At 38.2% G+C, this 19,198-nt stretch overlaps 2 protein-coding genes across 3 annotated transcripts; both read left to right on the top strand.

Moving 5' to 3' along the window:
- The first annotated feature begins 1,505 nt into the window (after nucleotides 1-1,505).
- LOC113535812 (interferon-induced GTP-binding protein Mx1) lies at nucleotides 1,506-9,211 on the top strand. The gene is made up of 12 exons (XM_026929338.3): nucleotides 1,506-1,833; nucleotides 3,124-3,261; nucleotides 3,865-4,019; nucleotides 4,202-4,340; nucleotides 4,489-4,687; nucleotides 4,944-5,022; nucleotides 5,142-5,264; nucleotides 5,765-5,906; nucleotides 6,249-6,407; nucleotides 7,146-7,222; nucleotides 7,358-7,615; nucleotides 8,710-9,211. Exons 1-12 carry the CDS (start codon nucleotides 1,644-1,646, stop codon nucleotides 8,932-8,934), a joined length of 1,884 nt encoding a protein of 627 aa, XP_026785139.3. The 5' UTR covers nucleotides 1,506-1,643; the 3' UTR covers nucleotides 8,935-9,211.
- A 957-nt stretch (nucleotides 9,212-10,168) lies between these two features.
- On the top strand, nucleotides 10,169-17,862 carry LOC113535702 (interferon-induced GTP-binding protein Mx1). Of its 2 annotated transcripts, XR_003403632.3 has the most exons (13): nucleotides 10,169-10,489; nucleotides 12,126-12,278; nucleotides 12,508-12,662; nucleotides 13,095-13,233; nucleotides 13,351-13,549; nucleotides 14,358-14,436; nucleotides 14,525-14,647; nucleotides 15,148-15,289; nucleotides 15,753-15,911; nucleotides 16,058-16,134; nucleotides 16,312-16,569; nucleotides 16,854-17,130; nucleotides 17,335-17,862. XR_003403632.3 is itself a non-coding variant. In XM_026929206.3 (12 exons), exons 1-12 carry the CDS (start codon nucleotides 10,300-10,302, stop codon nucleotides 17,076-17,078), a joined length of 1,899 nt encoding a protein of 632 aa, XP_026785007.1. In that variant the 5' UTR covers nucleotides 10,169-10,299; the 3' UTR covers nucleotides 17,079-17,862. The 2 variants fall into 2 exon arrangements, 1 of the variants encoding a protein (XP_026785007.1); XM_026929206.3 differs by having other exon boundaries at nucleotides 16,854-17,862.
- The last annotated feature ends 1,336 nt before the right edge of the window (nucleotides 17,863-19,198 follow it).

The raw sequence follows: 19,198 nt of genomic DNA, 5'->3' as shown, positions 1-19,198 counted from the left end.
AGCGTTGCGTCAGGAAAGACGACTGGCATAAAAACTGTGCCAAATCAAATACATGGACCAATGATCTGCTCTAGCGACCTCTAATGGGAAGAGCTGAAAGAGAAGCAACAACAACAGCTAGCAGCAAAGTTGGAGAAAATGACAAAGGCCAACAGCACCATCTAGTGGTTAATACTAGCTATATATCACATTGTTCAGACAATGTGACTGTCTATACACTTAGTGACCTGCATATCATCTTTCTACAACCCTTTATTACACCTAAATGTATTTTAATAGAACAGAGAAAATGATTAAACACATTTATAACGTTCAATATGCTTACTATTTTTGAATAATGTTGACTTTTTTATGATTGTTTATAAAAACTATCAAAATACATAATAATTTCTAAAATGATTTGCTGGATGCTGCATAAGTTTGCAATGTATTCTCATTAGTTAGATGCTTTATGTTTATTTTTTTTGGGTTGTAAATAAGCTTTGACTCTGATGAAGTTCAGAAAAAAGAATAACTGAGCAAAGAATAATGGGCTACAAAAACTTTAGCCTGGTGAAAATATCGATTTAAAAATTTCGACATTTGCAAATGTTATAGTAGTTTCTATCATTTATTCAAACCGAACTAAATATAACCTTTTCTTTCTTCTGTGCAATCTAAACTTAACACGAGGCTTCGTTTCTAGTTTGGATTTTATGCTGAAGAGTCGACTCGCTGAGTCGATTCTTTAGAACAAAGCTGTTTAAGCGAGTAGAGTTTATTGTGTAGGCCAGCTACAGTCACAGACCACTACAGAGCACCCAGATTGTCTAGTCTGTATAAGATAACAAAAAACTTTTTTTGTCTTTAATATGTTTGTGTTTGAGAATCGACTCCAGGAATCGACTCGATTAGAAGAATCATTTAGAAAGAACCGATTCGGTGGCAATTTGCAAGACAGGTGAAACATCCTTGGAGCACAGGAAGTGAATAATTCCAAGAACCGTAGAGGAAACAGAGCTGTAAAAGCGCACAGGAAATAAGATTACATTTTAATAATTATTGTTTGTTAAAAAAATTACCTATTGCTCCTTTAACCTATGCTATAATACTTCTCATTCTCATTACTTTGCTGTAATTCTGAACACATCTACCTAAATAAAACTGTAACACATCTGATTTTTTTCTGTTGAATCTTACCAGGAAATGAAACCTAATACAAGACGAAAACCGATGCTTGCTTTCGTTTTCTGCCTTTTATTCCACAAAAGGACTCGATTCACTGAATCGATTCTTTGAATCAAAGCTATATAAGTGAGTCGAGTTTATTGTGTACGACTAGCTACAGTGGCAAACACTTATGTTGTCTTGTCTATATAAGCTATCAAGATATATATGATAATTATATATATATATATATTTGTCTTTGACAAAAAAAGGGCTTTAATTTGTGCTTGTGACTCAGAGAATCGACTCCGTTAGAAGAATCATTTGGAAAGAACCGATTCGTTGGATTTGATCAGTAAGTAAAGCAACCCGGTGTGTATAAGTTTCAGTTTTTTAAGAAGCACAGAGGAAACAGAGCTGCTGTGTAAAAGCGCACACGAAGTCACATTCCTTGTTCATAATTGTTGATTGTTTACCGAGTTTCTGAGCTGTCGGAGATGAGCGCGAGCCTGAGTGAGCAGTATGAGGAGAAGGTGCGTCCGTGCATCGACCTGATCGACTCTCTGCGCGCGCTCGGTGTGGAGAAGGATCTCGCGCTGCCCGCCATCGCCGTGATCGGAGACCAGAGCTCGGGGAAGAGCTCGGTGCTGGAGGCGCTGTCCGGAGTCGCGCTGCCCCGCGGGAGTGGTGAGACTCCATGGGGCAACACAATTTTTAAATAAAAAAAAAAAAAAAAATTAATTAAACAAAATTTTACATTTTCAAAAATCAAAATTTTTTATTTATTCACTTTATATTAACTGTTTTCATGCATTAAACATAAACCCTTTTGAAATATTCACATTCATACCACTGTTCATTCAACTAAAAAGTAAAAACAAGGTTATTTCACTTTCACAGTGATATTAATAATAATATACTTAATACTTAGTCTGACATCAGTGACCTTGGACTATAAAATACATTTCAAAAATCACACACACACACACACACACACACACACACGCACTCAACATTACATACCATTGTATAATTAGTTAAATAAAATGTTATACTAATATAATCTGTACATGTAAGTTCAGCATATGTGAATTTCTCTAAAGGAAGATGGAAAGATGAAAGAAGGATATGCAAGATCAAAAAAAGTTCTTTATGCTAAAGTTGTTGGATGCAACACAAACAAAAAAAAACGTAATTAAGGATAAATGGTGTCTACGGATCATCTTTATAGACATCATCAAACTTGACAGGCTTGCCTTGTTTCGTACTGACAGAAACGCAGCTCTGTGCTGTAAGGCTCGTGTTGGTGGCTTGTGGGTTTACGTCAGCACGGAATGGTGCAAGAACTTGGTGCTAGTTTCTAGTGACTGCTGGTCGCTGGTGGAGTTTGTGACTGTTAGATGCAGACCATTTTATTTCCCACAGGAATCCACCATTGTCCTTATAGTGAGAGTGTACATTCCCCCCAGCGCTAATGCTAAGGAGACACTCTGTGAACTCTATATGCACAAAAAGCTCTGTCTCTTTTGGCCAAGTTTCTGTGTTCCCATTGGTTAGGTCATGTCAACCAGTTAATGATGATTGCCAGAAGAATCCATCTTTAGGAGCCCAGCCAGAGAGACAAGAGCATACAAGCAGGAAAAAAGAGCAGACAGCACGCAGACGCAAGGATCCATTTACCTCAGAACTATCTCAGACCACGTTATTTTTGTGTTGTGATTATTTTCTGTATGCAAACATCTTACGTTGTGGTGTTCAAAGGCAAAAATTATATAAGGAGGCTGAAGGGAAAGGGATGAAACGTAGTCAAGAACTGTTTAAATGGTCAATATGGGAATAGAGTGCAATGTAATGCTAGCTAACTAGCATAATTAGCTACACCTGCTGTTCTCAAATAGACACTGAAGAAGAACCTAAAAGCGAAAAGGATCTATTCAGCTAGTAGCATCCATTAATTCTCTGCCAATAAACACGCAGGTATCGTGACGCGATGTCCGCTCGAGCTCAAGATGAAGAAGAGCAGAGAGGAAGACTTGTGGCATGGAAAGATCCAGTACCATGATTATGAGGAAGAGATTCATGATCCAGCAGATGTGGAGAAAAAGATTAGAGAAGGTATTGCACAGACTCTGATACATAACATAAAATAACTTAAACTATATTATTATCATTATTATTATTATTATTATTATTATTATTAAATCTTCAACTCTGCCATCAACAACTAAATCAAGAAAATTTGAATGAGTACTTCTCTTGCTTATGCTAATGTGGCTAATATTTCATGAAAGCTAGCAGGGAACATTGCACATCTTCCCATTTCCTACTTTTTTTCTACTCATAGTAACATTTTATATTGTTACGCATTGGAACATAAATGGATTTAATTAGGATTATAGATATGTAATAAATCTACCCAAAGTAACCCATAATGCTAGTGTGTGTGTATAGGAATTCCTCCCTTTGGTGCGTTAAGTTAGCCATCTTATTCTTTAACATTAGCTATCTAATTCGTTTAGCGATTTCGTTTCTAATGTTTACCTAGCTACCACTGTTTGGATATTTTCTCTTATGTTACCTGGCTAGCTTTTTTTTGGCTTTTTAATTTTTAATGTTTTTTTGGTTAGTGATTTTCTCTAATGTTAGCTAGCTAGTTTTGCTTAGTTATACACATTTTTTTACCAGCTATTATTGGCTTATGTGCGTGCCCTTTTTTAGCTCAGGACCATATGGCTGGGGTCGGTGTGGGCATCTGTGATGACCTCATCAGCCTGGAAGTGACATCAGCCAATGTTCCTGACCTCACGCTCATCGATCTGCCTGGTATTGCGCGTGTGGCAGTCAAAGGCCAACCGGAGAACATCGGAGAACAGGTAAAGTGAAATTAGGGATTTATTAAAAAGTTTTATTAGGGATTAAATAATAAATCAATTTTGTAATGTGGTATTCTTAATAAATATGGCACTAATATTACATGGTAAATCCTGATAAAAGATTAAAATGAACCATTGTTGTATTGAGCTGTAATATCAGCACATGAATGACTTTCATTCAGATTAAGAGGCTGATCCAAAAGTTCATCAAAAAGCAAGAAACCATCAACCTGGTGGTGGTGCCATGTAACGTGGACATCGCCACTACTGAAGCGCTGAAGATGGCTCAGGAAGTTGATCCAAATGGCGAGAGAACCCTCGGTCTGTGCAGCCTTTTCATCAATGTATCATTTTAATATATAGCAAATTGCAAACCTGGTGGTGTTTCTTCTTCTTCTTCTTCTCTAACTACACCACATGCGTTAGCTGTCTTCCATGAGCTTCTGTGTGTGTGTGTTGACTATAACAGGCATCCTAACGAAGCCTGACCTGGTGGATAAAGGCACGGAGGACACGGTGGTGTCCATCATCCGTAACGAGATCATTTACCTCACTAAAGGCTACATGGTCGTCAGGTGCCGAGGGCAGAAGGAGATCATGGACCGCGTCTCTCTGCACGAAGCCACCGAGAAGGAGAAGGACTTCTTTAAAGACCACCTACATTTCAGGTGCCATATTTTGTTTATATTTGGAGGGCAGTTATGTCTTCAGAGTTGTCATTTTGAAATGTTTTCAAATCAAGTATTTGGAATTTGTCCTTGAAATTCCTTTAAGGATTTAAAGGAGCAGTATGTAGAATGTTAAAGATATTAGTGTTAAACATATTAGCTAGTAAAAAGGGGTCATAGTGATCACTAAACCAGGAAAAATGGATTTTATAAAAAGCTGAGTTTATGGTTAAGTATGGTTAATTATTTTCCACAGCACGCTGTTTGAGGAAGGCATGGCCACCATTCCCAAACTGGCTGAGAAACTCACGCTCGAACTCGTTCTTCACATCGAGGTAAAGATAGCTTTGTTTAAGGATCCTGGAGATTGTGTACTATAAAAAAAACCTTGCTCATAGTAAAAATCCTTGCTTTTCCTGTGTGTGTGTGTGTGTGTGTGTGTGTGTGTATTTAGCGATCTCTTCCACGACTAGAGGAGCAGATTGAAATGAAGTTGGCTGAAATCCAGGGTGAACTGGATCGCTATGGCTCAGGGCCTCCTACAGAACCAGGAGAGAGGATATATTTTCTGATTGACGTGAGTGCTACACACGATCCAAATAAACTTTAACAGTTCCTAAACTTTGAAATAATCATCATCAATTCATCATCACTGTAGTAAATTATAATCATAAGTGATCACTTCTAGTGTTTCCAAATTCAGCTTACAAAGTGCTTTGTGATTGTTAAACAATGGAAATTATACACTAACCACAAACCGTAAATTCAGTCTCACTTACCAGTTGAATTTAACCCTGTTGATCGTTTCACGTAAATGTTAACCAGGCGCAATTAATCTTTCCTGCTAATCATCATAACGGGCCTATGAATTTATATTTATATGTATATTTTAAATTAGAGAAAGCATACAAATTTGATTAAACTTCATATTTGAGCATCTTTATGTCGTTGATACACTGGCTTTCCTACCTCACCTAAGTGTTTTCTATGTAATTAAAGAATTTTCTGGCTTTTCCACCACGGAGTGTGGTTATTTTAAATTAGACTGCTGATCTCCGTTTTTGTGGCGTTTCATAGAAAATCACAGTGTTCACTCAGGACGGCATCAACCTGACAACTGGAGAGAATCTGAAGAGCGTGTCACATTTCAACATCTTCTCAGGTCTGAGGAGGCAGTTTGTTCTCTGGAAGATTCATCTAGACAGCTCAGGACTGACATGTAAGTAGAGGTTTGACGATATATTAGTTTGGCTCTACATATATATCTATGTAGTTATCTTTCTATCAACATAATTTTCCAAAAATTTCATGCCAAACAAATGCATGAAAGAAATCAGATGTTTTTTTTTATATATATATATCAAAGCTAAGAAGCTAGTGATTGAAGAAATGGTACACATACAACATTATAAGTGATAAAGATTTGTCATTTTTCAAGAATTTCATACACTGTGTTGTTTTGTACGGTATAGCTGTCCATTTTTTGAGAGAGCATAGAATGGAGCAACCCGAAGGTCACGTCATTTACCATTTATCCTGAATACTTTGGGGAATTTTCTAGTTAACAAGAGGATTGAGAAGGAAATGAAGGACTATGAGGAAAAATACCGAGGCAGAGAACTCCCAGGATTCATCAACTACAAGACCTTCGAGGTGATCGTGAAGGACCAGATCAAGCAGCTGGAGGAACCTGCAATCAGGAGACTGAAGGAAATCTCAGGTATGTGGCATGAACTAGTTTGATGTTAAATGTTCGGAGCCTTATCTTAGGCTTTGTCTGCATTATGTACATTGCGAACTTGCCTTTGGAATAACACGGTGTCGTTGCCTAGATTTGTCCAAAATGTTTTGTGTATACAGTAGATATAAAAAGTCTACACACCCCATTTTAATGTGATAAAATGGCAGGTTTTTGTGAAGTAAAAAAATGAAACTAAGACAAATCATGTCAGAACTTTTTCCACCCTCAATGTGAAATTACGACGTATAAGAATTAAGTGAAAAACAATCAAAAACATTTTAGGGAAAATAAGAAAAAAAAAATGTTACAATAACCTGGTTGCATAAGCGTGCACACCCTTAAACTAATACTTTATTGAAGCACCTTTTGATTTGATTACACCACTCAGTCTTTTTGAGTAAGAGTGTGTGGCACTCTTGACTTCGCAATATTTTCCCGCTCTGTCTTGCAAAAATATTCCAGATCCATCAAATTGTAAGGGCATCAGATTTCACATTAAAAGTAGGAAAAGTTCTGACATGATTTGTCTTAGGTTCATTTTAGTTTCATTAACAGGGGTGTGTAGACATATAGTAGAAGTAGAGAAACACCATGACTTACTACTGCCATCATATTTCCACATAAAATTATCATCCCCATTCTGGGTTGCCTTTTGTGTTTATATCAATGTTTATTACAGGATGTTGTATTTACAGAGATTTCCCCATCTGTCTATAGATCTCATTCGGAAGGGTTTCATCCAGCTGGCCCAATACAGCTTCCTGGGCTTCCCCAATCTCCTCAAAATGGCAAAGGTATGCCAAACAAACATTACAGACAAACTGCCTATGTTTGCTGGACCATGAGCACCAAATGACAATGTATGATAAACATGAAGCAATGTATCATGTCCAAGCATGTCATGGTGTGATGGTTCTTCATTCTTCCAGACCAAGATTGAGAACATAAAGCAGCTGAAGGAGTCCGAGGCCGAATTGATGCTGAGGACTCAGTTTAAGATGGAGCTGATTGTCTACACCCAAGACAACATGTACAGCGACACCCTGAGCACGCTGAAGCACAAAGAGGAAGAACAAGAGAGACTAAACTTTGGTGTGGCTCGCCCTCCTCAACATAGTTTATACAATCACTCAGACAGCAAAGCCACTCTTGAGGAACTGATGCGTCACCTCAAGTCCTACTACAACGTAAGTGTTCTTGCAAATAACAGCCTCATGCTACTTTGAAACCTTAATTTAAAGCCTTGCTAGCTCTCCTTTGCTATTAGACACATCAGCATTTTTGGCAATTTATTCTACTTTAAGGACATGAACATTTTTTTCAGTCATATTACTTCCAGCACTGAATTATTATTTAACAAACATGAAACTTGCAAATCGTAATCAATAAAAGTTTGTCGAATCCTGCAAGAAAAGCAAATGAAAACTAAACATAGGCCTTGGGTTTTAACATCAGGCCCATTGCCCAGTCACGTTTAGATTGTATGTCTGGCTATCCAGGTGATTATTAATATAAAAAACAGGTAATAAATACAAATGCATATATTCTACATTTTCGACTACCCACTAAAACGCACAACACATGTACCCTGACTCGTGTATGCAAACTGGAACCTTTTAATATGCTCACTGAAACTGGGCAGTTGAAGATTTAAAAAAAAACAAAAAAAAAACAGGCAATGTTGAACTGTTCAGCATAGCCTGAGCCTAGCCTCAGATTCCTGTTCTTGGCTGACAGGAGTGATCTTCTGTCCATGTCGTAGCCCATCCACCTCAAGGTTTGATGTTTTGTGCTATCTGAGATGCTTTTCTGCTCACCACAGTTGCAAAAAGTGGTACCCTTCTCCTCTGACTTCGCTCAACAACGAGGCAGATCTGCCGCTCACTGGATGTTTACACGAAGTTACACACAGTCATTCAGTGTAAACTCTGTCGTGTGTGAAAATCGCAGAAGATCGCTTTTTTTTCTGAAATACTCAAACCAGACTGTCTGCTACCAACAACCAACAACTATGCCATGAACAAAGTCACAGAGATCACATTGTTCCCCATTCTGATATTTGATGTGAACATGAACTGAAGCTCTTGACCTGTCTCTGCGTGATTTCATGTATTGTGCAATTGCCTGATTGGATAATTGCATGAATGAGCAGAGGTACAGGTGTTCCTAATAAAGTGGCCAGTGATATGTTATTATCAGTTCTTACTACTAAACAATTATATGTGAGCTTGATTGTCTGCATTGTGGATTTTAATTCTTTCTTAACTGAACATGTGTTTAGATTGCGAGTAAGCGTCTGGCTGACCAGCTGCCGCTGGTGATCAGGTACCTGCTGCTGCAGGAGTCGGCGGCGCAGCTGCAGAGAGAGATGCTCCAGCTCATACAGGACAAAAACAACGCGGAGCAGCTGCTGAAAGAAGATCATGACATCGGCAGCAAACGCAACAACCTGCAAAACCGCCAGAAGCGTCTGATGGAGGCCCGCAACTACCTGGTCAAGTTTTAGAGTCGATCATGAAATATAGTGTCTATTTTGGTAAATTATACTGATATATTTATGGGTGGTATTTCTGATTGGATCAAATAGCTATTTAAAATCCCTCTGTTACGTTTCTGTTAAAGGAATTTCTTACTGTACTGTGTTGAGTCTGTTACAATTATATCCTAGATTTTTTTTATATCCTTTTTAAAAAATTTTTTTATTGTTTCCTGTTTGTTATACTTGCTAGCATAATTCTTTATTATTTCTTTTTCAACTGGACTAATAAGGATGAATTAGGAAAACAATTTCATAAAATCTAGTTTGTACATGTATTCATAAATAATAAATAAATCAAGTTCTACTTGTTTTCCTCTCTTAATAACATATACAGTATGCTGTAAGGGTGGTGATATATTAAAGATACCATGTATCACTGACTGCTCACTGCCCTGTTTAGCTTGGCGCTCCCAGTGGTCAAAAATGGGAACTACACCAAGTGCTCATAGAGGCCAAGTTGCTCACTCTATGAATGTTTTCAGTGGAGGTGAAAGGAGCATTAACAGATTTGTAAGGGTCCCAAACTGGGCTACTTTAAAAAGTATGTAAACACATGTAAACACAAACACACATTCCGGTCCGGAACACACTTTTCCAAAGGGGCTTTCAAAGCTATGTAATAATTTTAACCATCAGCTTAAACCATTGTGTGTGTGTTTGTTTTCATCACGTTCTACATAATTTCCAGCTTATTCATATTATTAGTAAGAAAAAAAAATTACCTATTGCACCTTTAACCTATGCTAACCTATAATACGTCTCATTCTCATTAATTTGCTGTAATTATGAACACTTTTACCTAAATATAACTATAATCAAAATATAAACCAGGCTAAATGTAACGCAAATCTTTTCTGTTGAATCTTACCAGGAAATGAAACCTAATACAAGACAAAAATCGATGTTTACTTTCGTTTTCGGCCTTTTAGTCCACAAAAGGACTCGATTCACTGAATCGATTCTTTGAATCCAAGCTATATAAGTGAGTCGAGTTTATTGTGTACGACTAGCTACAGTGGCAAACACTTATGTTGTCTTGTCTATATAAGCTATCAAGATATATATGATAATTATATATATATATATTTGTCTTTGACAAAAAAAAAGGGCTTTAATTTGTGCTTGTGACTCAGAGAATCGACTCCGTTAGAAGAATCATTTGGAAAGAACCGATTCGTTGGATTTGATCAGTAAGTAAAGCAACCCGGTGTGTATAAGTTTCAGTTTTTTAAGAAGCACAGAGGAAACAGAGCTGCTGTGTAAAAGCGCACACGAAGTCACATTCCTTGTTCATAATTGTTGATTGTTTACCGAGTTTCTGAGCTGTCGGAGATGAGCGCGAGCCTGAGTGAGCAGTATGAGGAGAAGGTGCGTCCGTGCATCGACCTGATCGACTCTCTGCGCGCGCTCGGTGTGGAGAAGGACCTCGCGCTGCCCGCCATCGCCGTGATCGGAGACCAGAGCTCGGGGAAGAGCTCGGTGCTGGAGGCGCTGTCCGGAGTCGCGCTGCCCCGCGGGAGTGGTGAGACACCATGGGGCAACACAGACATAATATTTACTTCCTTCTTAACTTGATCTGAACTTGTGTTTAGGTTATGTGATATGAATATGCAGTTTTGTATTGCAACAAAAACTAAAGGACAGAGGATATCTATGGGAGGATGGTGGGATAAGTGGATGAATGAATGAATGAATGAATGAATGAATTGATGCACAGAAAGATAAAAAATGACCAATCAGTATAAAACATTGTTATGAGCTTTTAGTCCAAGCATGAAGATTTTCTACAGGGTGTCTATGGAAGGATAGAGGGATGAAAGGATAAAAAAAGGATAGGTACTAAAAGGAAGTACAGTTCCAGTTTTTTTGTTGTTGTTTTTTTTTGGCTTAAAAGATGGCTACAGCTTGAAAATTAATGCATAAAAAATGCATCAACACATTTCTTTGGAATCATGGCAGGATGAAAGTATCAAAAGTGGTAGAAAAATTAGGACGTTATATATTTAATGGGCTCAAAACATTGAATCCTTTTTACAAAATTCATTGGAGATGGGAGGATGAATGGAAAATGTGAGGGATGAAAGGGCAGTCATGATTTCATTTTTTTAGCAGCTGTATCTATATATACAGTTGGGCAGGTCTGGTTGACCATTTAATGAGTAAGAAGATCAACAGGTTTCTATTGGGTTGTGTAGTGAAGTAAGAAAGGAGGAATGAAGGAGGAGTGGAAATACATGTAGTTGTGTAGTTATGTCAGGACTATGTCAGGCGTCAAAGGACATTACATTATGACAATCTTTGAAGGATGTAAAACAAGCAGTAAAGAAGAGATGTGAGTATTTTACATTGCCACAAAGTTGAAAGCATACGATTGTCTAGAATGTCTTTATATGCAAGAGCTTAAAATTGAAAAAAATTTCCATTCACTGGAGCTAAGGGGCCCAAACCTGTTCCCGCACGACAGTGCCCCTATGATCTCAACCTCACTGAACACCTTTAGAATGAACTGGAACGCTCCTCAACCGACATCAGTGCCCATCCTCACAAACCTCACTTTTGGCTTTGTTCCAAAATCTAATGGAAAGCCTTCCCAGAAGAGTGGAGGCTGTTATAACTGTAAAAAACGGACCAACTTTGGAATGGCATGTTCACCAAGCGCATATTGGCATGATGGTCATATATCCACATACTTTTAGCCGTATAGTGTAGATTTGTGTTCACCATATTCTCTGGAGATGTGGGTGCAATTTCATATCCCAATGAAAGCATAACTATCCATGGCTGGGAGTCCAGAGAGTTTCTCTCTTCCTCTCTCCCCCTGTCAAGTCAATTGTAGGCATCTGTAGGATCTTATGTATATGGAAAAAAGCAACTTTTCGCTTTCCTCGCAGTGGTGCCCTGGGACGTAGCGTGACCAAGAGTTTGAAACGAGTGTCTCAGAGAAAGCCCATGCTAGCCTTCACGCTGCCCGCATGATAGGAGAGAACTAGCTAGTGGCTGGACTTTGGTAAACACAACTTTGGTAATTTCACCATTATATCACGAGTGATCCTATTTATAGCTACCTCAACAAGCTAGTTTCACTGTTGCCTGGTTACAATTTATCCACCAGGAACCGCCCACCTGAGTGTTGACAAACATTTGGTCTATACACACAGGTATTGTGACGAGATGTCCACTCGAGCTGAAGATGAAGAGGAGCCGAGAGGAAGACTTCTGGCATGGAAAGATCAAGTACAAGAAAGATCATGATCAGGATCATGAGGAAGAGATTGACGATCCAGCAGATGTGGAGAAAAAGATTAGAGAAGGTAGTACTCCACCTGAATCCCTTTTTTCACTCTGTTTGGACTTATTCTCTAATGTCCGCTAGCTTTGCTTGGGCTTCTTCTTTATCGTTGCCTAGCTAATTTGGTTGGTGTTAGCTAACTCCAAAAGTTTGCACGTATTCTTTATTGTTAGCTAGCTACCTTTGCTTAGTTATGTACTTTTATACCTAGATGATTAACTATTACTGGCTTACGTGCATGTCGTTTTTAGCTCAGGACCATATGGCTGGGGTCGGCGTGGGCATCAGTGAAGAGCTCATCAGCCTGGAAGTGACGTCAGCTGATGTTCCCGACCTCACACTCATCGATCTGCCTGGTATTGCTCGAGTGGCAGTCAAAGGCCAACCAGAGAACATCGGAGAACAGGTACAGCATCTAATACCAGGTGTATTATATGAAATAAGCCTAGTGTCTGATGTCTCGTTAATGAACAGACAACACGAAATTAGAATGATCTGGATGTATTTCACGTAAACCAGACTGTAAACTGTGCTCTGAGAAAATATCAAGTACAGCATCTTCCTACAAAACAATTAACCCGATAAAAACATCTTAAATGTAAAACTCAAAAAAGCAGTTCATCGCTAGTAACACGCAGCAGGTGAGAAAAAAAAAGTTGGGTATGGTGTATTGTCCTTGACAATCAGGCATGAAATGTACTTAATAGCTGTACAGAGACAGTTTTCCGAAGTGCAACCTAATCCAATTTATGAGTACCACAATGGTACTGATGCTTCCCTAAATACAGTTATGATATCTAGTAATACACACTAATACGAACTAATGACTTTCATTCAGATTAAGAGGCTGATCCGAAAGTTCATCACAAAGCAAGAAACCATCAACCTGGTGGTGGTGCCGTGTAACGTGGACATCGCCACTACTGAAGCGCTGAGGATGGCTCAGGAAGTTGATCCAAATGGCGAGAGAACCCTCGGTCTGTGCAGCCTTTTCATCAATGTTGCCATGCTTTCTTCTTCTTCTTCTTGTTCCTCCACATGCATTAGATGTCTTCCATGAGCTTCTGTGTGTGTGTGTGTGTTGACTATAACAGGCATCCTAACGAAGCCCGACCTGGTGGATAAAGGCACGGAGGACACGGTGGTGTCCATCATCCATAACGAGATCATTTACCTCACTAAAGGCTACATGATCGTCAGGTGCCGAGGGCAGAAGGAAATCATGGACCGCGTCTCTCTGCACGAAGCCATCGAGAAGGAGAAGGACTTCTTTAAAGACCACTCACATTTCAGGTGCTTTGTTTTACTCTAGGAGGGTCTATCAGCAAATTTGTATTATTCCTAAATTATATTGAACTGATAATGAATTGAGATTTATAATTTGAACTTGTACTATTTGGGATCGATTATCAAAGAATATATAGATTATTTGAGCTCTTACTAAATCTCCATGATATTTTTTTAAAATTATATTAATTATCCTATTTTTTGATTAACAATATTAATAAGGCATTAATATTGTTGATTGTTAATTGTTCATATTTGATTAAGAATTACTTTATATTTTACAATTACAAAACTTTAATTAAATAATTATTTATTTTATATAAAAATCTAATTACATAAGAATGTTATAATATTTACATGAACAAATAATGTCTTAAAAATATTTGAAAATTCAGTATTCACTTTGAGAGGAAAATTGAAATACTTGATTACCAACATAATTACTTTTATTTAATTGAATTAATTACTTTTATTATTGTTATGAGTCAATGTGTATTTTTCTACCATTAGTAATATTCCAGTATTATGTGAGAGTCATTTGAATTAAACTGATAATGTACATATGAATAATATTTTATTATTACAGCTCTGAGTTTTACATGAAATGCATAATAGCAAAAATTGTACTTTAAGTATTAAATCATTACATTAAAGTTATTTGTCAGTTATTAGAGATAGCGATCACTAAACCAGAAAAAAACGACTCTTATTTTTCTCTCTTACTGTTCAGTCGGGTGTGACAATGACAGAATTGTTGATATTGAACTAACACTACATGATCTGAACGTAAAATGTGGTTGATGTTGTTTTACAGTGAGCTGTATGATGAAGGCATGGCCACCATTCCCAACCTGGCTGAGAAGCTCACACTCGAACTCGTCCATCACATCGAGGTAAAGATAGCTTTGTTCCACTATTCCTCAGATTGTGTAGTGAACAATCCATCCTGGTAGTAAAATGTGTGTGTGTGTCTGTGTTTAGCGATCTCTGCCACGACTGGAGGAGCAGATTGAGATAAAGTTGGCTGAAACTCAGGGTGAACTGGACCGCTATGGCTCAGGGCCTCCTACAGAACCAGGAGAGAGGATCTTCTTCCTGATTGACGTGAGTGATACACACAATCCAAATAAAGCTCGACAATGAGGTTCCCGCACACTGAAATAACAACACTGGTCTCTAAATTATCCACTTTTCCAAATCAACTTACAAAGACCTGCGGAAGTTCGTTGGTAAAACACTGTGCCATGACTGCATGTCTTCAATACTGCTTGCTAGTGCAGTAACTAAATTAGCAAGCTAGTCAAGACAAAACGAAAAGCTTAATTACATCACGACAAAATAAAAAATGGCAATGTAACAAATTTGCAATGATTTATGGAATCAGTTATTCATTCCCTCATTAAAAATGTACACAGTCTTGTATCTCAGCCTTATTTTTCTGCTTTTCAAATGTTATTTTGCCTCATAAAAATCTAGCATTGTTAGATATTAAATTTAACATGCCTCAGAAAACTTTCTATTTACTTATGACTTGTGTGGCTTTTCTATAAAGTCTTGGTATTTTCAATTTCACTAATGATTTTCCTTTTTATGGTGTGTATTAGAAAGTCACAGCGTTCACTCAGGACGCCATTAACCTCACGACCGGAGAGGAGCTGAAGAACCTCCAACATCTCAACATCTTCTCGAGCCTGCGGAGGCAGTTTGCTCTCTGGAAGAATCATCTGGACAACTCAGGAGAGACGTGTGAGTAGCCGTGTGATGATATATCGCAGATTTCAGGGACACGGTGCTTGGCCCCCTGCTTTCTCAGAATTCCATTATACTTTTTTTCTCAAGCAAGTTTCGAAATATAGTATGTTGGGCTACATTCTGGTATATAAGCCTTATTAATTTAGATAGAACGGTGATAGGCTTAGGCTACCTATGACTTTGAAAGTTTGAAAATCATTTGGCCAGGCACTGTTTAGGGAAGGGAAGACCGAATTGCTGTTTGTTTGTTAAGTATATGAAAGAAATACTAAACAGTTGGTATTCTATCTAAGCTGGGAAGCTAGTGATGAGATGAACAAATGCTGCATGTACAGTGCGACATGTGATGTGTAAAGACGCTGAAATCAGAATTGTGATAATTTCGCAAACTATGTTAAAAGGTTAGACAAGTGTTGCGCAAGTGTTGTATCCCTGAATACTTTGGGGGATTTTCTAGTTAAGAGGAAGATTGAGAAGGAGGTGAACGAGTATGAAGAAAAATACCGAGGCAGAGAACTCCCAGGATTCATCAACTACAAGACCTTCGAGGTGATGGTGAAGGACCAGATCAAGCAGCTGGAGGAACCTGCCATCAGGAGACTGAAGGAAATCTCAGGTATATGGCATGAACTCAGAGACATAACTAGAGAAAGACTTTCATATTTCCACAGATCCTAACCACATTCTGGGTTTCCTTTGGTGTTTATATCAGTGTTTATTACAGGATGTTGTATTTACAGAGATTTCCCCATCTGTCTTTAGATCTCATTCGGAAGGGCTTCATCCAACTGGCTCAATCCAGCTTCTTGGGCTTCCCCAATCTCCTCAAAATGGCAAAGGTATGGCGTACAAACGTTACAGTTAAATGTTAAACTCTGCCTATGTTTGCTGGCCCATGAGCACCAGATGAAAATATATGATAAACATGAAGCAAAGGTCTAGCACAAGAGTCAAGCTCTCAAGGAATGTCGTCTTCAAGCATGTCATGGTGTGATGGTTCTTCGTTGTTCCTCCAGACTAAGATTGAAAACATAAAGCAGGCGAAGGAGTCGGAGGCCGAATCAATGCTGAGGACTCAGTTTAAGATGGAGCTGATCGTCTACACCCAAGACCACATGTACAGCGACACCCTGAGCACGGTGAAGCTTGAGGAGGAAGAAGAAGGGAAACAAAAAATTTGCATTCCTCGCATTGCTTCGTGTAGTTTATACAATCAGTCAGACAACAGAGCCACTCTTGAGGAACTGATGCGTCACCTCAAGTCCTACTACAGCGTAAGTGGTTATTAGCTATAGTTCATTTTTTTCTTGCGAATAGCAACATGCTACCTGGTGCCTGTTATCTTAATTAATGTTGTAATTATTAGCTATTTTAGCATTATTTGACCACAGTAAAATGGCACAACAATGATTCTAAACCACATGTTACTCTACAACCTTAATTTATAGGCTTAGTCTATAAATAAATTTTTCAGACGAGTATGTACTAGCTCTGATCTTTGCTTAGTTTTGCACTGGAGCTACGAGCTTAATTCTTTCTTAATTGAACACGTGTTTAGATTGCGAGTAAGCGTCTGGCTGACCAGCTGCCGCTGGTGATCAGGTACCTGCTGCTGCAGGAGTCGGCGGCACAGCTGCAGAGAGAGATGCTCCAGCTCATACAGGACAAAAACAACGCGGAGCAGCTGCTGAAAGAAGATCATGACATCGGCAGCAAACGCAACAACCTGCAAAACCGCCAGAAGCGTCTGTTGGAGGCCCGCAACTACCTGGTCAAGTTTTAGAGTCACATATAGTGTCTACTTTGGACATGGCGTTACTGTTGATCACTCGAAGGCAAGTAAAAAGAGTGATATACATTCAATAAATAAATTATAATAGTAGCAATGTTCCAATATTATAAACATTTGTCTTTTACTATGCTGTTATAAACTGATTTAGTTCCCATAATTAGTGAAAGTGTGTGTCAGCTATTTAAAATACCTTTTTTTGTATTGTATATTGAAATTTCTGCTGCTGTCTGTTTCCCTTTTTTTTCAGCTGGATCAATCTTTCAATATTCTAGTATGTACATGTATTTACCCTATCAAGCTGTACTCCCCTCTTACTACCATATACAGTACTGTATGATCATACTGTCAACATAGCGTGTCATAATATTAAAAATACACTATATGGCCAAAAGTTTGTGGACACATGATCATCACATCAGTATGTGATTTTTGATCATCTCATTCCAGATGTAGTCCCCTGTTGTTGTCATAATGACTTTCACTCTTCTGGGAAGGCTTTTCACTAGATATTGGAGTGTGGCTTTGGGGATTTGTGCTCATTCAGTCGCAAGAGCATTAGTGAGATCAGGCACTGATGTTGGGTGAGGTGTTCAGTGGGGTTGAGGTCCTATTCACTGTGTTTATGAGAAAATTCCACGGAGACAGCTCACTCTTGTGATAGATAGAAGTTAAAATAGCTCAGAGTTCGTGAAGAGACACTGTTTCTCAATTTCAGAGTATGTCAGTTGTCTTGAGTCTATTCCTAAACATTTGCCATAAAAACTGAGTGAAATGATGATATTCCTGATGGTTTTGTCTTGTTTTGACAGTCACTCTGCCTTCACACCTGAGGCAAATGTTGATATTCTTGGTTGTCACATACTCCATATAAAAGACTTAATGGATATATGCTAGGTCGCTAAATCATTACGCTTAACAATTAGCTAACGTATGCTTGGTGTCCGTATTTCCCAGTTGCCTAGTAACGGCATCACCATGACTTTATCACACAAAATGAATCTTGCATATGCATGAATATGCAAGAAAGCTTGGACCTCGGGTTAGCGGTTTATGCTAAGCGTAAATTCAGTGTGATATTGAGTTGTCTTGAGTGTCGTCCTAAAAAATTACCATCAAATCTGAGGAAAATATTGACATTCTTAATGCCTTTATCATGTTTCTATCATCATTCTGCCTTTACGTTGTCTGTATAAATCACCTCAGGTGGAGTTTCACTCTCTCTATTTCCCATTTTAACCAATTAACAAATTCAGAATTCAAATGGGACTATTTACTGTATCTTTGCATGTTTTTTCAGTAATTTATCTTCACATCTGAGTGAAATGTTGATATTTCCGGTCATTTCCAAGGCTAATTTACCTTTATTTTGTTTGTATAAAAGACCTAATGGATACATGCTAGGCAGCTAAATCTTTAGCCTCTTTAATTAGCTAGTTTATGATTGTTGTCCATATTTTCCAGTTGCCCAGCGACAGTGTTGTCATGACTTCAACCCAAAGCACGAGTTACTTATAGAGCCTTCTAGAATAATAGGCTACAAAATAAATATATTCAGTTGTTACAGCATAGCTAGCTTCTTCCTTGCCAAAAGCAAGGATAATTTATCGTTTATCCTACACTTGTCATTGTTAATTATTTCTTTGCTATATTTGCTATATCTCTAACACTTACCACACTTCGGTTTCCTTATACCTAATGCCAATGTGGAAAAAAAAACCAAGTAACCCAAGTTTTTTACTCATCACTTTCATCTCACTTACATAATTAGGTTACTACTGCTAGCTATAGTTCCATGCTCAATATACTGTGTGCTAACGAATGAAATGTGCTTTTCATTGGAGATTTCTGATTTTTTTTCTGGATGATGTGAGTTGATCTGTATTTAATACAAGGTGAATACTACCAAAGTACCAATCAGAATTAGCCATCTGCTTACGTCAGCTCCCATTTTACTCCAACCACAGAACCTTTTTTCCTGCTGTCTCAGCCTCTTTGTGCCTGAGTGAGCAAAACAGTACCTAGGTTTTTTTTTAACCATTTTATGTACATGGTTTTAGCATGATAAACACTTATTGACTGACAAATCTCTGCAAACTATTCACAGATTATAA

Source organism: Pangasianodon hypophthalmus, chromosome 26, assembly GCF_027358585.1.
Source record: "Pangasianodon hypophthalmus isolate fPanHyp1 chromosome 26, fPanHyp1.pri, whole genome shotgun sequence".
Taxonomy (NCBI): Eukaryota; Metazoa; Chordata; class Actinopteri; order Siluriformes; family Pangasiidae; genus Pangasianodon; species Pangasianodon hypophthalmus.
Note: the sequence above shows the minus strand (reverse complement) of the source record. Positions and strands in the feature narration are given on the sequence as shown.